Raw genomic sequence first — 20,520 nt, 5'->3', positions numbered from 1 at the left:
GGATAGATGCTGCAATGGGGAATCTGGCAGGATCTGGCAACATTAAGGATAGGATACCTCTGATCTTTTATTGGCACAGCCAACGGTTGCCATTAAATACAAGTGTGTTTCGGATTGCAGGGACTGTGATGCAGCGAGCGGCAACGCTGATCCAAGAACACGTCTGTTTCTTTACATTATCGTCATGATGTTTCGGAACACCGGACCCCGAGGACACCTCCTCCAGCTTTGCCTTCTGACTTTTGCTTCTTATGCATGGGCCGGCATAGAGGCCTTGTCACAGCCTCCCATCACAGCTGCCTCCTTCGTGCAGGACCTCTTCCTCCGATATGGAGAAAATGACAAGCTCACTCTGCAGCAGCTTAAAGCTCTGTTGAACCGTCTCGATGTGGGAGTTGGGCGGGAAAACATTACCCATGCAGAGCAGCAGCACAGAAACCTTTCCTTGGTAATGTACTGTGTGGCTGCTTTTCTGTTGTTGAGCCCAAATCATTTTCTTGACCCATCATTTCTTCCTTTGTCATCCTTCAGAGCCCTCCAACACTAACAATGCAGGCTGGCAAATCAGATGGGCATATTACTTACCAGGACACCCTTTTAACATGTATGGGCTCTGTTATCTATGGGAAGGGTGTGTAAAGTCTCCATATTTGGACGGTGTAAGGGAAAATTGTTATGGGGGCAGCTATAAAGCATATGTAGGAACTTTGGGTTGGAGTCAGTGTATTGGTCAGTATTGGACCTGGGCTAGGGACATTTGGCCTTGAATCCCTGCTCAGCCATGAAACTTATTGGGTAATTGGTTCCAAGTTAGCAGGGAGGATAAAAGCAGATAACTGTCCCTGTGTTCCCTGCAGATTTAAGAAGTAAATAATAGAACTTGGTTTGCATGCAAGAATGTTGCTTAGTATGCTTGCTTAATTGTTCATTCCCCCCACCCACCCACCCCTTGCAAATGGCAGGCATACTCGATTAGTCCACTTGGAAATCAGAATCACCTTATTGAACCCAACTGGGTAGCAATCTAGACCATAGCAAGCACTACCTTGTATTTTATTTTTTGAGCCTTTTGTAAGAGCTCATGTACGCACAGTGATTTCTGGGACTCAGCTCTACTTATTTAGCCATCACACTTGTATCATGCTGCCAACAGTAGACTGAATGTTCATGTAGTGTACTGCTGTGGCGGATGGATTCCTGGCTCCTGGAATCATATTGAGTGTTCTGTAGTTCCAATCCCTACTTCCCAGGTAGTCTGCCTTTCCTTTATTGAAAAACCCAAACATTTGCTACCTACAGCTGGTTCTCCTTAGGTGACCAGCAGCCTTATATGAAACTGAACGAGGAATAGAAGAAAGCATGTTATTTACAGGAATCCAAGCCCATAGTTTGTTCTCCTTTCTGTTTGGGATTGGTGTATCCAAATCCAGCCCAGTTTATCTTGATTACTTGACGGTCCCCAAATACAGATGGGATTCCTTTGTTGGCTCTCCTTAATTCAATCCCAGTGGCAGAACTTTTTGGCCACTGGGAGGATTTCATTTATTGATAGACTTTGTAGCTGTGGGACAGGGAGCCTTGACATCTTACCCCATTGTCTATTGGACTGTACAAAATTTCATAGGCATAGAACCATGTTTGTCTCTCCCTTTCTAAAGGATCTGGTTAGCTTTCCAGTCCATTGTAAGCCCCCCCCCCCCATGTAATCAAATCTAATAGTTAGATATGGGCAACCTGATGCCCTAGTTGTATTTATTATTATTTATTTTATTGTTTTGTTAGAATTGTTAGTTCTCAAGACTGTAGTCATAAGAGCAGAGAATAAAAGAAAGAAATGAAAACGCCATATCCTGACTGGTGCCAGATGTAAATCCAGCAGGATTCTAAAGCTTACTTTGTGTTGTAGAGAGAGTCCCTTTGTGTTAAGTATTCAATCTCCCAGGAAGCCATGCGGTCTGGCTTTCTAAAGATCTTGAAGCACATCTATTCAGAACACAACCACAGTTCCTTCAAAAATTTTAATATACTTAATGTCTCCTCCGACTAACAAGAACCAATCTTAAACAGTTCAAGAGACAGAAACCTTGCATTCTGGATTGATTTGAGAGAGTGTCTCTTTAGCTAACAAGAGAGAAAGAAGAGACAGCCAATCACAACAAAGTTAAGAAGGCAACTCTCCGCCAAGTACTTGTGAATGGCTGGGCTATCTATATGATGAAAGCAGGTTTTTGATTGTACATATCAAGTGCAAGAGGGTCTTTCTAGCACCCTACAAAGGATTGGTGAGAGAGATAGGAAATTCCACATGTGAGAGGCTTATGGCTTTTAGACAAAATGAGGTGGAAGCTGGTGAAAGCTAGTTTCTTGTACTGCGTTGGTCACCATGAACATAGATTTCTTACATAGTTCATGTGACAGGAACATTATTTCCATTTATTCATTCAGTTTGTGCAGAGAGGGGAAGGATGGCTGCATGGACTGAGGAGTTGAAAAAATGGTTTGAGAATTGGTCCTTGGTATCTGCCACGGGATGGCAGTCAGAAGACCTGAGAGAATGTGGGTCTGTAAGGATGGCAGGGGAGCCCCAGGGTATGTCCATGCTGCCTACATGCCCAACTTGGGTGTTCTCATCTTGTCTTTCTTTCAATGCTGCAGTGTTTCAGTTCCTCAGAGCTCTTTGCCACCCACAATTTGAGTGAAGGGTCCCAGCTTGGCCAGCGCGAGTTCAAGGATTTCTGCCCAACTATCTTGCAACAGCTGGAGTCCAAGGCCTGCATGTCGGAGAACCTGGAGAATGAAGAAGACGAACAGACAGAAGAAGGGAAACCTAGCTCTGCAGAAGGTGTGTAGTTACAAAACAACCAGAACTAGCTGAAACTACCTCTTATCTTTGAAACGCAAGCTACCTGAGAGCATCTTTCAAATGCTGCTTGTCACTGCTTCCATGAGGCATCAACCTGAACTGTAAATTACTCTTCTTGATGGATTTTCCTCATTCAGCTGCAGGATAGCACTTGCCCTTAAATCCTGTCCTGTTGAAGCATCAACAACAGTATCAAACAAATCATTAGGACTGGGAGAGGCATGGTGGTGGAGCGGGGCTTCTAGACCAAAAGCAACTGAATCTTTCTCTTAGACCTCATAGAGTCCAGTTGTGCCCATTGTTAAAGGTAATAACTCGGTTGCTTTGTATGGTCATAATATACAAGGTATAAAGGTATTTCCAATAAGAATGCTCTAATACTGGGAGAAGGCAAACCTGTAAGAGTGCTAGTTTGAGACAAGGTTCCTTTCGGACCCCCCAAAATCCATCCTGTCAAACTGACAAAAGAAGCCACTGTGATATAAGGGGAAGCCATACCCCCCCCCCCAAATCAGAAGTCTGTTCTTCGTGGGTCAAATAAGCTTTGTCCATGTTCTGGATAGCTTGACTTGGAGGATGTGGGAACGTTTCAGTCATCAGTTTTGGATGTCTTGCAAAGAGAAGCTTCTGGGAGCTATACAGAGTTGAAACCCCTGAACTCCCCAGTAAAAGTGTATGTTCTGTTCTGGAGACACATAAGATAGCCATTGCCTCTCCAAGGCCAGAATAGTTAGTTTGTTTTCCCTCTTGAGGCTACATAGTCATGGCATTTCATAATGCCACAAATATGGTTACCAAGATTATTCTATGAAGAATGGCCCGTCTAGACATTACCCTTGCTGCCGAATATGATTTGGAGGTTTTGTGGTTTTAATTTGTGCCAAGCAATGCATGCCTTCTATACCGTTTCACAGTGCAGAAGCAGAACAGCAAGTCAGCTTCAAGGGATGGTTCGCTATACTTTGAGGCCTCTCGCTCTTCAGTTTTTACTTGAGCAAGAGCAACCTCCCTGTCAATCACTGAAGAAGGTGCCGGTAGCTAGGAAGTCTGTAGTTAATAAACAGCACCAACCCAAGACTTTTATCCAAAGCCTTTTTGCAAATTGCTATATCAGTTGTCCTTTGTCAGCCAATGAACCGTGGCAACTATGATGTGAGACTAGCAGTTGTTTAACAGCTGTATTAACAGAGTTGCCGTGCATGTCAGGGCAGAAAGCAAAGCGATTAAAAATATTATATCTCAAATACATGGGGGGGGGGGAAATATAATAATAGGGTTTTTTCCCCAGAGTTTGGTATTAGCAGGGAAGCCAGTGATTATGATGGATCTAATCTCTTACAGGTGATTGAGTCAGCTGTGCAACGTGAATTACATTTAAATAAAAAAGGGAAGGAAAAGAACAAATGCTGTTTTGGTTTTCAGAAATAGGCACTGATACTGATTAAATATCTGTGTTTTCTTCAGAGTTTACTTGGTGCTGGTGAAACCTTTGAGGTACTGTATCTACTTGGGTTGCCCCATTTCCAGAAAGGTAGAAATAAGCTGGAACTGATTCAGCCAAGAGTAATATAATAGATGTGTATGGCATATGGAAAGGCAGAATCAATTGGTCATTTAGGTGCTGTCCATGCCAGATCCTGTATAGTGCCTCATTTCCAGGGTTGGTTGTTGGAATGAGAGTTCCTTTGTAGATGATTCCCTTTCAGGGGATGTTTTTGCACAATGTCTGAACACATGTTGTGGGAACATTGGCTCTATTGCCTCAGAAGGAACTATGCTGGGGGATCTAATCATGATTGAGCACCCCAGCTTGGTACTCTTGCCCAAAAGCAGGGAGGAATAGCTCCAGCTTGCTACAGGGAGGAATAGCTCCACCTTGCTGTTAGAAGCAGCAGAGTGGAGTCCTTTCCAGCCAGTAGTTGTACTGAGAAGGGATTCCAGCCACAGGCTGCATCCCTTCACAAGGGGGTAGATCAACTGACCAGCAGCCTGCCATTATAAGCAGCAAGCTGGAACCCTTCTATTCATAATTCAATGCTCCCAGTTTGGATTCTTACTGATAAGTAATTATTCCATCCTTTTGAGAGTGGAAGCATGCCTGCAAAGAGCAGCAGTTTAATATTCCATCCCAGGCAGAGACATGGTGGGAATTTCCAACTCCTTAGAAGATCATCATAGGAAAGAACAACATCAGGAGTGTTGAAGGAGGACTAAGTAAGAACGGGCCCAGCATGTAGCTAAAGAGATTTAGTTGGGATATCGCAAAGTGCTTCCTTGAACGGCAGCGTAACAAGTTGGCCAGTGAAGCTATGGAGCCTGTCTGGAGGTTTTTCAGAAGGCTGTGGTGGGGAGATATCTATTGAAATGTGTGAAAGTCCAGGGATCCCTTATTGAAAGGATTACATTAGATTACACTTCATGCTTTGATTTTTCCCCCGAGGACCAGATGGCACCTTATGTAACAGCCAAGAACATGATTACATCATGTATAAAAGAGAGCTATAGTCAGTCCTAGATATGTTCTTCAGAACCTTTCGAATGGGTTGTGTGTGCTTCTAAAGTTACTCTGCCTTCTGGAGCACCTGCCACTGCCTATATGCCCCACAGATGTCCCTGCAGCAGTCTTAGCATTTACATTAGAAGAGGTACAGAACTGGTTCTCTGACCTCTTCCAAAAATCTTGCACAGGGGGCAACTAGGATTGCCAACTGTCTGGAAATAAAAATGGCCAGTCCCTTTAATAGAGGCTTAATTGGATGTTATTTACTAGGTGACATCTATCTCCACGCAATCAAAAGCTTCAGCTGCCAATTTCCACACATTAAGCCTCTTAAAAGGACAGGACATTTTTCTCCAGGCCTGTTGGCATCCCTGGAAACAGGGTCTTCAAAAGCTGCTTCCTTCATAAGTCACTTGAGATGATGCAGTAACGAGGGTGTGGAGGTAATCCCCAAAAATCTCATGTGAATCCATGACCCGCATCTTGGCTGATAAGGTATGAAGGCACTACCTGCCTCAGTATCCTTTCTGTCCTTGGAGTCTGAGAATCATTGGCTTGCCTATAAAATGTTTAATGTTCCAAGCAACCCCAGATAGGTGTGCAACATGGTAAACATTCCAGAAATGAGGGGAAGGATTATTTTCTTATTGTTCTTTGGAGCTTTTAACTTCAGCAACAGAGACTTGCCTATCATTCGCAGTAAGTACCTGTAGGAGGAGGCGTGTTTCTAATTAATGGAAAAACAAGGATTTGAACTTTCTATCTCAAGCATTTGTTACACAAATCACTCTTTGTCATGGTTCTCTGGCTGACAAACTTCAAAATGGCTATTTCCCAAGCATGCCCCCCCCAATTGAGTTCACCTGAATATCAGTGGTTTGTTAGAATTCCAAAGCATCTGTTAATTTTTTTGTCTTGAGTGTCAAAGTCTAATATTTACGCTGCCTGAAATCCTTATTCACAACTTCTATTTATCGGCATTATTATTTCTACCTTGTGTATGCCAGAATAGCTCCTAGAACAATAGCTTGTTCTATTCTGGATATCCAGAATAGCTTATCCTAGAACAATTCAGTAGTGATGATATATCAGCGGAGCTTGTGCTAGCTGTAGCTGTTCTGCAATTGTCCCTTATAAACTCCCAGTAAGGCCATATATCCAGTGGGGTCATCTTAAGTCTTTGCAGCTGCAAGCGTATCTAGAGGGCCCTCCCGTTTTCACTTATGTGGGTAAACTGGCCCTCCTTTCTTCTTGTTTCGCAGTATGGGGCTTTGGCTTTCTCAGTGTTTCGCTGCTTAACGTGGCTGCCCTCCTTGGAGTCTTCATCGTGCCCTGCACCAAGAAGGTCTATTTCGCCCGGGTCCTAACTTATTTCATCGCACTATCCGTCGGGACGTTGTTTTCTAACGCATTGTTCCAGCTACTCCCAGAGGTGCAGTAAAACACACATACACGCTCAGATCTAGTCACAATCACTCCACTTTTTCCAGTTCTTTAGGTAGCTAGGTTCTCTCCTGATCTTTACAGAACTGCTAAGAGAAGAAATAACTTTCCGCCTCCCCATGAGCTCTTGAGGATGATCTTTCCCTTCTGAGCATCAGGAAATATTCTGAAGTGAGCTTAGAGGAAAAAAGAGCAAGCTTTTCATATCTCATGCCCTTGTTCTTCCTTCTCTTCCTGTTAATTCAGCTGCCTAAAAGAACACTGTGTCTACAATGCACCTTGTGGATTTTGCCAATTTTGGTTGTAGCTGGTTGTGATTGTGGTGAGAGTTCTTTTCTTTTGTGTGTGTGGTTATACTGAGAGGATCTAGCCTTTTCATTATTTCTGCTAGAACAGCATTTCTTTGGAAGTGTAGCAAGGCCTGCCTTCAAAGTTGTAGGCATTTCTTTGGAAAATCCTTTTCCAGCCAAACCTTGCTAGGTAAAATGTGTGTTGCTTACAGCCACCTTAAGGAGGAAGTACATGTTAATGTAGATTCAAGAGTGACTCACTTCTGTGGACTGAGGCTTGCTAGCACTCAAGTTTCTTCTGTGGGCTAACTGATGGCATGTATCCATCCACGCACAGATTTTCTGCAGACCCTTCTGATCCTTGGAAAGTTTTTCCCTGATGTTGCAGAATCTGTATGGAGGGACAGCCGTGTGGCCAATGGGCTGGGCTGAGAAGGAACAAGGGGATAAAATCAACCCCTATTCCTTGGTGGGGTGACAAGTACAGAAGAGGAAGGAGTAGCGATTCCATCCCCTTGCTCATCCTCACTCTAGCCCCCCCTCCCCTGCAACCTGCATGCCTATTCCTTTGCATTGGTTCTGTGATCCTAGAATTATCTTTCTGGTAGTTGGAAGGGGTGGCAGTAAGGCTCTGTGTTCTGTGCCAGAGTAGTAGGATGCTGCCTAGTGACATTCAATGGGGAGAAATATGTGGTTGGAGCTTGCAGAGGCTTTTATGGAAGTGGAAGGAAGGAATGCAAATGCAGTGTGTTTGAGAGACTATGCTAGAATTGTAAATTTTTCTCCTGTTTTTTTCTTTTAGCATCTGTGTAATTTGTACAGAAGTTTCCTGTTGCCTTGATGGGCTTTGCCAAATATAATTATGAATTAATTTTTGGTTTAATTGTAGGCTTTGGGGCTGCTTAAATACAACCATGAATTCTACTGTCAACTTTCAAAGTGCTGTTCTGTATTTCCCCTCCACGGTCCTTTAAATTTGCAGGTGTGACACTTGTCTTTACACTTGCTATAATCTTTGGGATTATAAATCCAGTGAGTTCCTCAAACCTCCAAAATGGGAGGCAGAAATCAGTTCATTTAGTTGTGCCCTTTTGGCTTTCTCACTTCTTCCTTTTGGCACAGATAATTTCGGCCTATCCAAGGCATCAGGAGCCCCGTGGCGCAGAGTGGTAAGCTGCAGTACTGCAGTCCAAGCTCTGCTCACGACCTGTGTTTGATCCCAATGGAAGTTGGTTTCAGGTAGCCGGCTCAAAGTTGACTCAGCCTTCCATCCTTCCGAGGTCGGTAAAATGAGTACCCAGTTTGCTGCTGGGGGTAAAGGGAAGATGAGTGGGGAAGGCACTGGCAAACCACCCCGTAAAACAAAGTCTGCCTAGTAAACGTCGGGATGTGAATTCACCCCATGGGTCAGGAATGACTCGGTGCTTGCACAGGGGACCTTTACTTTTTTTTATCCAAGGCATCATTTAGTGCAATCCCTCTTGTAGAATTCTTGGTAATTTCAGTTCCAAAATGGTAACCCTGCTGTGAGAATTAATGTTTGAAAACAAGATAATTTTTGTGATCTAGAATTGGAAATAATTGTATACATTTCACCTCCACTGTAAACCTGCCTGCTCTGAGCATGGAGGCTAAGTGTATGGGATGCTGGGAGTCAAACTGTAGCATTGCATATGGCGCTGGAGCTATGACACTTTCCTATGATGCAAGAGTCAGCTGAAAAGCACTGTGAGTGAGCTGGGCTGAAGACAACCACACTGGCTGTGTCTGGAGGGCAGTGCTTTCAACTCTGCTGCTTTCTGAAAGCTCCAACTCTGTGACTAATGGAGCTTGTGAAGATCCTCTGTTGGATGGAGGTACATGGTATAGAGTGGCGACAGCAACCATTACTCAGCAGAGGGTGTACAAAATCTGAGAAGAAGCTGTTCTTTTCTGAATACTACTTTGATACAAACGTTCTTTGATAAAATATTACAAAAACATCTTATAAAATACTTAAAAGGGCCGAGGTCCTTGTGATGCAAATTACATCATCAGCTGTTAGAGCTACTCGATCGTTGGTTTCATTTGGTGATGTCTGTGTCCGAGTTCCAGAGCCATAGCACATCAGTACACTTCCAGCATGCCTGATTGGTCCCAAATGGATATACAATCGCTAATCGTTATCCTTTTTTCTCTCCCCCCCCCCTTCTGTCTTGTGTGAATTCATTCCTTCACATTCCTGTACTAATTCCGCTCCCTTGGAATTTTTTTCTCTCCTGTGGTTTAACTGGGTTGGGGTTGGGACTTGCACTGCAGTTTGGGGTTACGGTTTCCTCTGTGTGACCGTCATCTCCCTCTGCTCCCTGGTTGGAGCCTGTGTGGTGCCTTTCATGAAGAAGACCTTTTACAAGCGGCTGCTCCTCTACTTCATAGCTCTGGCGATTGGAACTCTCTACTCCAACGCCCTCTTCCAGCTCATTCCTGAGGTATGATCCAAGGGCCTTTAGGCCTTCCTTGTTTGGCTGTCTGTGTCTGTCTTGTGCTGCCTGTGGTTTGAGAAGAAAAGTCAGGTGGGGCTCTGATACAGTCACTTTCAGGGAGAGTAATGAGCAGCCTTTGATGGTGCCTTCATAGAATCATAGAGTTGGACCAGGGTCATCTAGTCCAACCCCCTGCACAATGCAGGAAACTCCCAACTACCTTCCCCCCACACACACCCAGTGACCAGAAGATGGCCAAGATGCCTTCCCTCTCATCATCTGCCTTCGTTTATTTCTGACATGTAAAATAGCTTGGCCTAGATGGGACCCTGATAAATTGTGTGCAGTGCTGGGGTTAAGCTTATAGATGTGTTGCAATCACCTGTATAATTCTTTCCGAAAGGCTTCCATTAATTTGCTTTATAACGAGAGCAGTAGGTACTCAGCCTCTTTCTTTTATCTGAGACTTGAATTCTGTACTAGAGAGCAGGTGCCAGATAAGGCAAGGAAAAGGTTTCATGTGAGAGGTCTGAACTAAGGATGTAAATTTCATTTAATAAAGTAACCATTTAACTATATTCATCATTTAAGCATTAAGCTCGCAATATATTTACCCACATACATGTTTTTACACATTCTCAGCTCAGCTGCTGATTTCTGTTGGTTTTGCATGCAGATGATTAACTGTTAAGGCAAGTAATGGCAATTCACATTCTGCAGCTGCAAACAGTCCTGGAATGTACAGATAACCCTTTGCCATTTTTCCAAGCCTCAGAAAACATTAAGGTTTACAGCAATCTGTACGTGAATCCTTATTTTAAATGTTTTTAAAAAGTGAGAGGCAATCTGATTGTTCTGGAGTGTGCCTGTGATGTGGATTTCTCCAGTGCTTGAGCCTGACCAATTCCAGCTTGCTCGTGCTTGTGGTGTTTTCCATTTGTATTGAAAGTGTCTGATGCAAAGCAGCTGTCTGATCTAGAACAAACAGAGCCTGTTTTTCCTCACTGTATTAGTATAAAGACTATAGCACATGACACCAACATGAACTAGTGAGTGGGGAGAGCTGGAATAACATTTGCAGATACATCAACTGGGCTGCCAAATGAAGGGGCTGGCCAGATGGTTTCTTGCTTTAGAAAGCAAGTGGAATACTTCCAATGTTCTCAAGTATGTAGTTTCATATAGTGGGTAATTTGAATTCAAGGGACTTGCTGCCCGCTACCATCAGAGGGAATGCTTTTGTATGTCAAGTGACAACCTCTGCAAAACATTTATGTTCCCTTTCAGGCCTTCCCTTAGAAAAGATGAGGACAGAGAGCTAAACTGGGGAGGGAGGTCATGTAGAACCTATACACGTGATATTCTTTGTGCTTACCTCCTCTTTCTGCTCTTCCTCTTATAGGCCTTTGGATTCAATCCTCAGGAAGACTATTATGTCTCCAAATCTGCAGTGGTCTTTGGAGGCTTTTACCTGTTTTTTTTCACAGAGAAAATACTGAAGATGCTTCTGAAACAGAAAGATCAGGTGAGGTGGGGCTGGTTCTGAGGGGAGTGGACCATTATCCCCTGGACTGAGAAGATGGAAATTGCTTACTGATGACTACTTTTGGAGAAGATCTCCAGTTCAATACAAATGGTTGCATGTTTGGTTAGCCTCAAAAAGAAATAAGAAAAGCTAAGTGGTTTTTTTGAAGAGTAGCGAGGTAAAGCAAATAGCATTCTGTTTTCCCATCATAATATAGTAGAAATAGGAATCCTATCAGGAAATCCATGTAAGAAGGTGGCTTACAAAATGCTTAACTACACTGAACTCATTGATGGCTGTGGTTAGATGCTGGAAACGTGCCATGAACAAGCCCGAAATCTCGGGACTTGCATATTCCCACCCTTCTTTGTTTGCAGAGCCAAAGTTGACAACCTCTTTGGTTAGGAACTCTTGATTCTAATCACAGTTCGTTGTCACACAAATGGAAGTGTTTGCATCTTTTCCATGAACTGGGATTCTGAATGAAGATTAAATCCATGTTTGTAGACAGGAAGCAAACCCCAATTGTTAAAGGGCCCAAATTTCAATATCACAAAAATTATGGTTTGTTTGAAGACTTCCTAGTTTTGGAAGTCTTCAGTCTCAGCAGCGTATGTGCAAGGAGATGGCTGGGGGTGAGAGTGGGGAATGAGCTCATGAGCTCAAGGATTTCAGATGTTCACAAACAAATTGTGGTTTGTTCATAATTTTATTTATTTTATTTAGAACATTTGTATCCCAACTTTCTGCCCTTTCAAGGGGCCAACAAGGTAGTTAACAATTTAAAACATACATGATAAAAACACATTTTAAAACTTTTCAAACTAACCCCTCAACACACATCATTAAACAATTAAAAACAGAATTAAAATACATACAAAACATAAAGGCAGCAATCAAAACATTGGTTAGGAAGGAAGATGATTGAAGGAATGCCAAACAAAGCAAAAAAAAAAAAGTCTACACACGCTGGTGGAAGGCGGCAACAGAAGGGGATAGACAAATCTCCCTGAGGAGAGAGTTCCAGGGCTTTGGTGTCGTGACTGAGAAGGCCCTCTCCTGGGTTGCCACCTGCTTGTCTCAGAAGGCTGGGGTACCCGAAGCAGAGCCTCTTAATATGACCATAGTGGTCAGGCAAGTTCATAAGGGAGTAGGTGGTTCTTCACATATGTTGGTCCCAAACTATAGGGCTTTGAAGGTCAACACCAGCACCTTGAAATGTGCCGGGAAGCAAACTGGGAGTCAGTGTAGATGGGCCAAGACTAGAGTGATATGGTCCCTATGACCCACTCCTGCCAACATCCTGGCTGCAGCATTCTGTACTAATTGAAGTTCCTGAACATATCTCAAGGGCAGCCCCGCATAGAGTGCATTGCGGTAATCTAACCGAGATGTAACCAGGGCATCTACCACAGTTCTCAGATCTTTTCTGCCCAGGAAAGGAAGCAGCAGGCTAACCAGGTGAAGCTGGTAAAAGCACTCCTGGCCATAGCTGCCATCTGCTAATCCAGCAGTATGCCTGCGTCCAAGAGCACCCCAGATGGTAAACCTATTCCTTCAAGGGGAGAGCAGCCCCATCCAGAGTGGGTGACACCTTAAATCCTGGATCAGACTTTCCGCCTGCCAGTAGCATTTCCTCCAGATCTCTGAATGCCAGTGGTAGGAGTTAACATCAGGCAAAAGCCTTGGCCTCTATACCCTGTTTATTGGCTCTCCAGGACAGCTAGTTAGCCACTGTGTGAAACAGGATTCTGGACTAGATAAACCACTGGTCTGATCCACCAGGGCTCTACTTCAGAGTTATGTACATGAGTTGCTTTGAGTAGGCTACAGACTGGATTGGACCCTTATTTTGAAGTGTTTGATTCAGCTCACCTTATCTCATTTCAAATGTTTGCAGCTCGTAACAATCAAGTCAAAACAAATGTAAAACAACCAGTTATGGGAGCTGAACAAACCACGGTAACAAATACTGGATGGACCAGTTAACATTATTTTTTGCAAAAACAAATCTTACCTCATAAGCAGAATTGTGAGATAAAGAGTTTGATTCAGTGATTCAGCAATAATTGGTTCAGTGAAAAAGCCCTTGATGATCCTGCCAGGATGTCCTTTAAAACCTAAGTAGTCTTAGCACAAAAAAGAATATCCTTTGTGGGTCTGAGTGTAGGGATAGATCCCCCCCTTGTAATTGGAAAGCAAACAAGTGCCCCAAGTTTCAGTATAGAGATCTAATCTTATTTATTAATGATCAGGAAATAGTTATGAACAATGATGGCCAAACTTGCAGATACCGAAATATTTATGGGAGTTTCTTTAACTGAAGAACCAGAAAAGGATTTTGTTTGGTGTCACAAGGGAAGCAGCAGCTCATTATAGGCAACTACAATGATTGACATTGAGAGCTACAACCTAATGGTGATTGCACAGTATGGGTTCTGCTATTTTTTTTTGTAAAATCTGTCTTATGTGATCTCCAGCATCATCATGGTCACAGCCATTACAGCCCTGAGACCCTTCCTTCCAAGAAGGACCAGGAAGAGGGAGTCACTGAGAAACTTCAGAATGGGGATTTGGATCACATGATCCCTCATAGGAATAGTGATCTAGAATGCAAGAATCCATCCGTAGATAAGAAGATTGTTGGTTCCTTGTCTGTTCAGGTCAGTGGATATCTAAACTATTACTGTACGCTGCTTCGTTCTCAGCTGGAAGGAAATTGGATTATTTTAAAGAATGGAGGATTAAAATGGATATTGGTCCAAGGGAGTGCTCTGGTCCAGCTTGATGGGGTCTAGTGTTCCAGAGTGTGTTCTGTTAGGTAAAGGTTTGGGGATCCTGTCATGGTATACATCATGCATTTGGTGTGGTGCAGAAACCTTTCTGGATCATCCTCACTGTGGTCTTGTGATCAGGAGTGTACGCTTCAGGTTCTCCTCTTCCTCTTCTGCAAGTTCCCCCTCCCTTTAACCTCCCCTCCCTTTAACCTCCCTTTAACTAATCAGGTTCCCCTTTTAACCAGCGTTTAAAATGAAACTTTCAACTAGGATTGCAAACCATGGCTATGAAGGAATCTGGTTAGTGTTAACCATGGTCAGTTTTGATATAAAATGCCGTGTAAGTTCCATTGTTAAACTGCGAGAGGAAGAGAAGAGCATGCATGTTCCTTCCTCTCTTCTAATAATAACTAGGAGACTGGGAATGTTACCTCCTATACTAGCCCTTTATAACGTTCATGATGAGTGCATCCTGTTCAGTGTACTCCAACAATATGTTGCTGTATTGGTCAATTGCGAGGGGCCTAGACCGACAAGTACTAGCCTGGCAGTGGTGTGTGGTTTAGACTGATGCCACAATGGTTACGCGTATGCATATTGCTTCAACTTTTCAGATCTGATTAGCTTTTAAGTCTGTACATTTTAATGTTCATTTAGTTAGGATGCTAGCATTTCACTTCTCTATTCCACTTTCCTTTCTGTGAGTTAACCTAGATCTGTGTTTCAGCATCTCCTATCATAAGAATGAGAAGTCATTCTTTTTTTGCTCTGCTTGTTGCCACTCCTGTGGCAGTAGAGTGACCATACGTTTCCAGTGCATTTGACTGTGTGTCTGATCAGTTTGCATGAACTTCAGTTACTGCAGCCTGGGCACAAGGAGGGAGTTTCAAAAGATCTGTTCTACAACTTGCCTACTTGAGCCTTGCCCTTTTGGGTTGGTTACATCTACCCTGAGAGGGGTTGATCAATAGGGACCAATAAATTATAAATGCTTCTTTAAGAGAGGGAATGGTCCCAACTGACTTAAGAGGGGCAGTCAAGACCTCTTCTGAAGTCCTTTGTGAACTCAATGTACACAAAGGCTGGTTGCAAATTTACTCTTTTGAGGTAAAGTACTTGAGTGGGTGCTGAATGACCATGAGTTTTGGCACAGAAACAACCCTAGTTACTGTCACAGCATATATTGGGAGAGACATAGTGATACCCTATTAATTCTGCTGGATCTGTTGGTGGCTGTGGTAATTCTTTGGTTAGTATGCCAACAGTATCCTTTAATGGAAAGAAATTACCTTGCTGAGATTATCCTTGACATTGCCAGTGCACTGTTAGATGACTGTAAAGCACTTTACACGGGGCTACCTTTGACTTCTTGAAAACTTCAGCTTTGTTTCTCAAGAGCTCTTTCATATGCAGATGTATGTAGATTTAATCTGTTAAACTTTAGTCAATTAACTGCATAAATCTTATTTCATTGGATAACAGCCTACATTTTTCAGATACAACATTCATATGAGCAAAGTTGGTTCATTCCAGCCGTGTATTTAAGATATGCAGGATTCTGGGAAGCTCTATTCTCAGTTACTAAGCTCCTGTCTATATGTTGGTTTTTTAATATGCCCTTTCCAGGACCTTCAGGCTTCTCAGAGCACATGCTATTGGCTGAAGGGCGTGCATTACTCTGACATTGGCACCCTGGCCTGGATGATCACCTTGAGCGATGGCCTTCACAACTTCATTGACGGCTTGGCCATTGGTGCCTCCTTCACTGTATCAGTCTTCCAAGGGGTTAGCACCTCGGTGGCCATTTTTTGTGAAGAATTTCCTCATGAGCTAGGTATGTATTCCTTAAATTATACATTGAAACTGAAGGAAATAAACTTGAGTGTGACTTTCAGAAATTCCATTGATGTCTACTGGATATAAGCATGTATGCAAAAATTCCTAAGTGGCAGCATTGTTTCTTAGTAATGGTTTCATGAATTTATAGTTGGGCTGTGGAGGGCTAGGTGTGGGGAAAGAATATATCTGCCATCTTAGAGACGGATGGATCTTTAGCCTTGTGATCCAATAAAGCCTGGGCAGAGAGCAATACTGAAGAATAATACTGAGCAGGTCTTATTAAAAGCAGGGTTGCTGCCAGTGGGAGGGGAAAAAACTTGAAGTTGATTATTTTGAGGCTAAGGTCTTAATGTGGCCAGCTGTTTGAGAAATGAGGGAGGGGCAGCACAAACTGGTAACCTCTACTAGAGAAACCGATGTGAAATAGCGATTTCTAATACACACTTTCTCTAATAAATTATTGTGTCCTGTGCCTGATAGGAGTGCACCTAATGTATTTCTCTTTAAGAGAGAATAGAAGTGTCCTGAATATCTAGGCAAACATCAGTGGTATATAAGTCACAGGGGAAATGAAAGTGGAAAATAAAAGGTGATAAAAAGTGACAGCTTCTTTCCAACTGCCCTTCTTAAAATGGTGTTAGTCGAAACAGATTACTACTCAGGGCTGAATGGCTGCATGAGTCAAATATTTTTAGGGGTGCCAGTAAAAAAAAAGTGTATGAACAGAGAAATGTACTCCAGAATGCCTAGTAATATCAGAGTACTTGGGAGGGGGGGTTACTGGGCAGCTCCCAGATAATATGGCAAAGTATACTGGGGCAGACCTGACTGTACTGTGGAATGTTGGATTGTTAATGCTCCCACCTGTGAGGCAACTGATAAGATAAGCAGATTTAACGCTTGTGTCTCTAAAACCAGGTAACTTCTGCTATTAAAAGCTTGCTCTGTGTACCTGAGATGATGGTAAATCTATCTCTCTTTAAGGCCAGGCAAGCTTAAGTGGTGGCGTAAAGGGGAATCGGACAGTTGCCCCAGTTTGAAGATTTGTCAGGATAATTAGTAACACTTAGCAGATACAGTGTTTCAGGGTGAAGAGACATATAATACCTCCCCAGGAGCAGATTTTCCCACAGTGAGCTGGCTCTGGATCTCCCTGCCCTTTCTTTCTTTCTTTCTTTCTTTCTTCTTTCTTTCTTTCTTTCTTTCTTTCTTTCTTTCTTTCTTTCTTTCTTTCTTTCTTTCTTTCTTTCTTTCTTTCTTTCTTTCTTTCTTTCTTTCTTTCTCTCTCTCTCTCTTTCTCTCTCTCTCTCTTTCTCTCTCTCTCTCTTTCTCTCTCTCTCTTTCTCTCTTTCTCTCTTTCTCTCTCTCTCTCTCTCTTTCTCTCTTTCTTTCTTTCTTTCTTTCTTTTTCTTTCTCTCTTTCTCTCTTTCTCTCTTTCTCTCCCTCCCTCCCTCCCTCCCTCCCTCCCTCCCTCCCTTCCTTCCTTCCTTCCTTCCTTCCTTCCTTCCTTCCTTCCTTCCTTCCTTCCTTCCTTCCTTCCTTCCTTCCTTCCTTCCTTCCATCGACACACACAAAGACCACCCAGCTCCAACTCAAACACTTAGGCAGATGATTGGCATTGTGATTTTCACATTCAGCTAGCACTCAGCAGAGCTAGCTTCCTCTGAGCACAGATCACTTTTGAAGTTTCTACATCATTTCAAGGGGATGGGGCAGGAGATGTAGACTCCTTGCAGGTTCATCACTCTATGTATCTAAGAGTGAAAACGGACTGGAGTTCTGTTTTTGGGCCTGCTGGCTAGCTACCAAGTGACTTGGGGCCACCTTCCTTTTATTCCGCAGTGCTTGCCCAATGTGCGTGAAATGGGTTGATGAAACTCTTGTGGATTTTGAAGTGTATAGGTTATATTTTAAACTGTCAAGAGACATCATCCAAGGTTTATTGTTTGACCAAAAAACAAATTATTGTTTTTTGTGATCTCACAAAAAAATCAAAAAGTATATTAACAACATAAATGCTATAATTGGGCAGGAGACTTCTTTAAAGTTTGATCGTGCTGGCACAGCTCTTGCTAACTTCTTTTGTTTATCCTGACCCTTGCAGGCGACTTCGTCATTCTGCTGAATGCTGGAATGACAACCCAGCAAGCTCTCTTCTTCAACTTCATCTCGGCTTGCTGCTGCTATATTGGGCTGGCCTTTGGGATACTGGCTGGCAGCCACTTCTCTGCCAACTGGATCTTTGCTTTAGCTGGTGGGATGTTTCTCTATATTGCGTTGGCTGATATGGTAAGTGACAGGCAGACCAGGCTGACTGCTTAGCTATTTGGCATGCTTCTTTGCAGCTAAGTCACGCTTCTAAATGGTTTGCTGTGGTTTGGGCTCTGTTGGGCTCATTCTTTCAGGCCGTTTCAAGAAATGTCTTCAGGGTGAAAAGAATTCGTTTGCTGCTTTCATTCCTGAACATTTCAGTTGTGGGGATTAAAAACAGAAATGGCATTTATTTGACAACCCATAATAAGTCATCCCTTGCTGTTCTGGGCATATGCATGCTGCTCTGTGGGGTGGAGCTTCACATGGGTGAGCATCCCTGTGGGTTACTGATATTTGCTTCCAACCTGCTACTGCCATTACTCTCTGCTTTTTTTTTTTTTTTTTTTGCCCTGCCATTCCTGTTATGGTAAATTGTTTCACTTCTGCTTTAAAAAAATCACATTAGTGGGTATTTTCCTAGTAGGTAACATGCTCCTATAAGAGCCTACGTTTGTTTGCTGTTGCTTTGAATTAAGTGACCCCTCTGCAGGTCTACTTGTAATTCTATAAAGCATGCTGACATGCAGTGTCTTGCACTGAGACAATTAGCTGGATTGGGGTCATATTGTCCCAGTCAAACAGGACACCACTCTGCATTCCTTTGTATTTTTGAAGTCATGACTGTGTCCCATGGAAAGCAGTAAAACCAGCAAATTGCAGTCTTGGCCTTTAAAGCTTGTGCATTTGGTCTGTATCAGATCAATTCCTAAATAACGTGGCAGGAAATGCTGTATAGGGTTTGCAGTACAAGCTTGTTGGAAAAGCATGTTATTGTTATAGAAAAAAATGTATAATTTTTTCCTTGTCCAATAAGTTCCCAGAGATGAACGAAGTCAGCCGAGAAGATGAAAGGAACGGCAGTGCTTTGATTGCCTTTGCCATCCAGAATGCAGGACTGCTGACAGGATTCACCATCATGTTGCTGCTCACCATGTATTCTGGACAGATCCAGATTGGATAAACGATTGCCCAGGTGCTTGGGAAGATCTTTCTCCCTGCAGGTATATGGACCATGTAAACTTGCAATGCCAAGGATTACTGAAGAGGGCCCTTTTGTGAAACCTGCTTCATAGACTTCTTACTGACTGACCTGCAGTGATTGATGAAATTCCTTGCTGTGGGATTAAGTGACCTAAGAACCATTTCCTAGCATAGCAGCCCTTTCTTTCATTCTCCTTCACTGCCCTCCGGGTGTTTTTTAAGGGCCTCATCCACAGGAATTAAAATTCTTGCATCCTTTTGGGACTGACAGTAGGCAGCAATAAGCAAAACCCTTTCTGTTCCAACTGGTATGCTAGTCTGAAAGCTGGAGAGCTCACCTCCCTCTTCCTTGTCCCCCCATCTGTTCACAGTTAATGAGAATTGCTGAAGAGAATAATATTAGCTCACAGCTCTATTTAAACATCTATTAAACTGGTTCAAAATGTGCCCTAGTTGAAAAGGTTTACTGGGCAGGTGTAATACAAAATGCCTGCTTAAAATACATTTTCTTAAAAGACTAATTGAATGCCTCTTCTCCAGTGGTGTTTGCTGCTACACACGGGTGCATAATCCCCCCATACTTCCTTTAAAACTAATGTTTATACAGATTTGTATAAATTTAATTGGTTGAACTTGTACAATTAATCAAACCTAAGATTTCTTTTACTATATGATAGCACTAGCTATAAACCCTTCAGGTCCAAAAAGGAAACTAATGACTGTCCTACATGGCCAGTTTCTGGGTCTTTTTTAATCTCCCCTCCTCCCAAGTTACAAGGTTTGTTTAGGAATAGGCTTATTCCTTGGTCACTTATTTCTTTGCCACTTGTTGTGGCAAAATCAGCCTTCCTCTTAACTTCTTTTGTCTTCCTTCAAAAGATTCACACATGTACTGGTCCTTTAAGCTACTTCTGTAGGGTGAATCTGACCAGTGGTGGGTCTCCTAATGTCTAGCAAGTCCTAGGTTATATTAAACAGTTCACTTGTACTTTCTGGGGCCTCCACATCAACCAGAGCAGTCTATGAAAAGGTAAGCCCAAATTGGGGGACCAGGTAGGTTTGTCTTGAGGAGCTTGACTCCAGGACTAGACTTCCCAGAATCACTAGGTGAACTGATGTATTATTATCACATTGATAATATTGAACGCTTCAGCTTTGGTCTCTAGTGAATTAATTATTTTGAGAGTTTGTGTGTGTTGCTTGATCAATGGGAAGCCACAGTTCCTTAGCAAGTAATGGACTTTCCATTCTTTCTGGCTGCTTAAGTTTGTTTGTTTCCCTCCCATGGCAATGTGTGTGTGTAGATTGCTGTGTTCTGGTGCATAAGGGAATAAATATCATTCTTTCCCCTTCCACCCAATTTGGCTTGCGATGCAAGAAACAGTGGCACCACCTCCATTATATTTTCCTGCTATGGAGATGCTGGATAGGAGCTGGATTCCACTCACTCCAGAGCTAGGCCAACATATATAGATGCCTGAGGCAGCATGTCCAGATTGCACCTCTCCATGTCTCTCATTTCCCTTG

The 20,520-nt window shown here is 42.9% G+C and overlaps 1 protein-coding gene across 1 annotated transcript; it reads left to right on the top strand.

Annotated features, from left to right (window-relative positions):
• Positions 1–184: 184 nt before the first annotated feature.
• Positions 185–19,259, top strand: SLC39A14 (solute carrier family 39 member 14). Its single transcript, XM_056860399.1, has 8 exons — positions 185–448; positions 2,656–2,842; positions 9,395–9,564; positions 10,961–11,083; positions 13,564–13,746; positions 15,487–15,694; positions 17,804–17,988; positions 18,827–19,259. The coding sequence occupies exons 1-8, from the start codon at positions 185–187 to the stop codon at positions 18,971–18,973; spliced, it is 1,467 nt and encodes a 488-aa protein (XP_056716377.1). The 3' UTR covers positions 18,974–19,259.
• Positions 19,260–20,520: the final 1,261 nt, after the last annotated feature.

The sequence above is a fragment of the Euleptes europaea genome, chromosome 14 (assembly GCF_029931775.1).
Source record: "Euleptes europaea isolate rEulEur1 chromosome 14, rEulEur1.hap1, whole genome shotgun sequence".
Lineage (NCBI taxonomy): Eukaryota > Metazoa > Chordata > Lepidosauria > Squamata > Sphaerodactylidae > Euleptes > Euleptes europaea.
The sequence above is the reverse complement of the archived record's forward strand: the minus strand, read 5'-3'. Positions and strand labels throughout refer to the sequence as shown.

Excerpts from the sequence above, each read along its gene's own strand:
- SLC39A14 (XM_056860399.1), top strand. The coding sequence starts at position 185 with ATGATGTTTCGGAACACCGGACCCCGAGGACACCTCCTCCAGCTTTGC. Across the intron at positions 2,843-9,394 it reads GAAACCTAGCTCTGCAGAAG|TTTGGGGTTACGGTTTCCTC; the intron begins GTGTGTAGTTAC and ends CTTGCACTGCAG. Across the intron at positions 17,989-18,826 it reads ATATTGCGTTGGCTGATATG|TTCCCAGAGATGAACGAAGT; the intron begins GTAAGTGACAGG and ends TTGTCCAATAAG.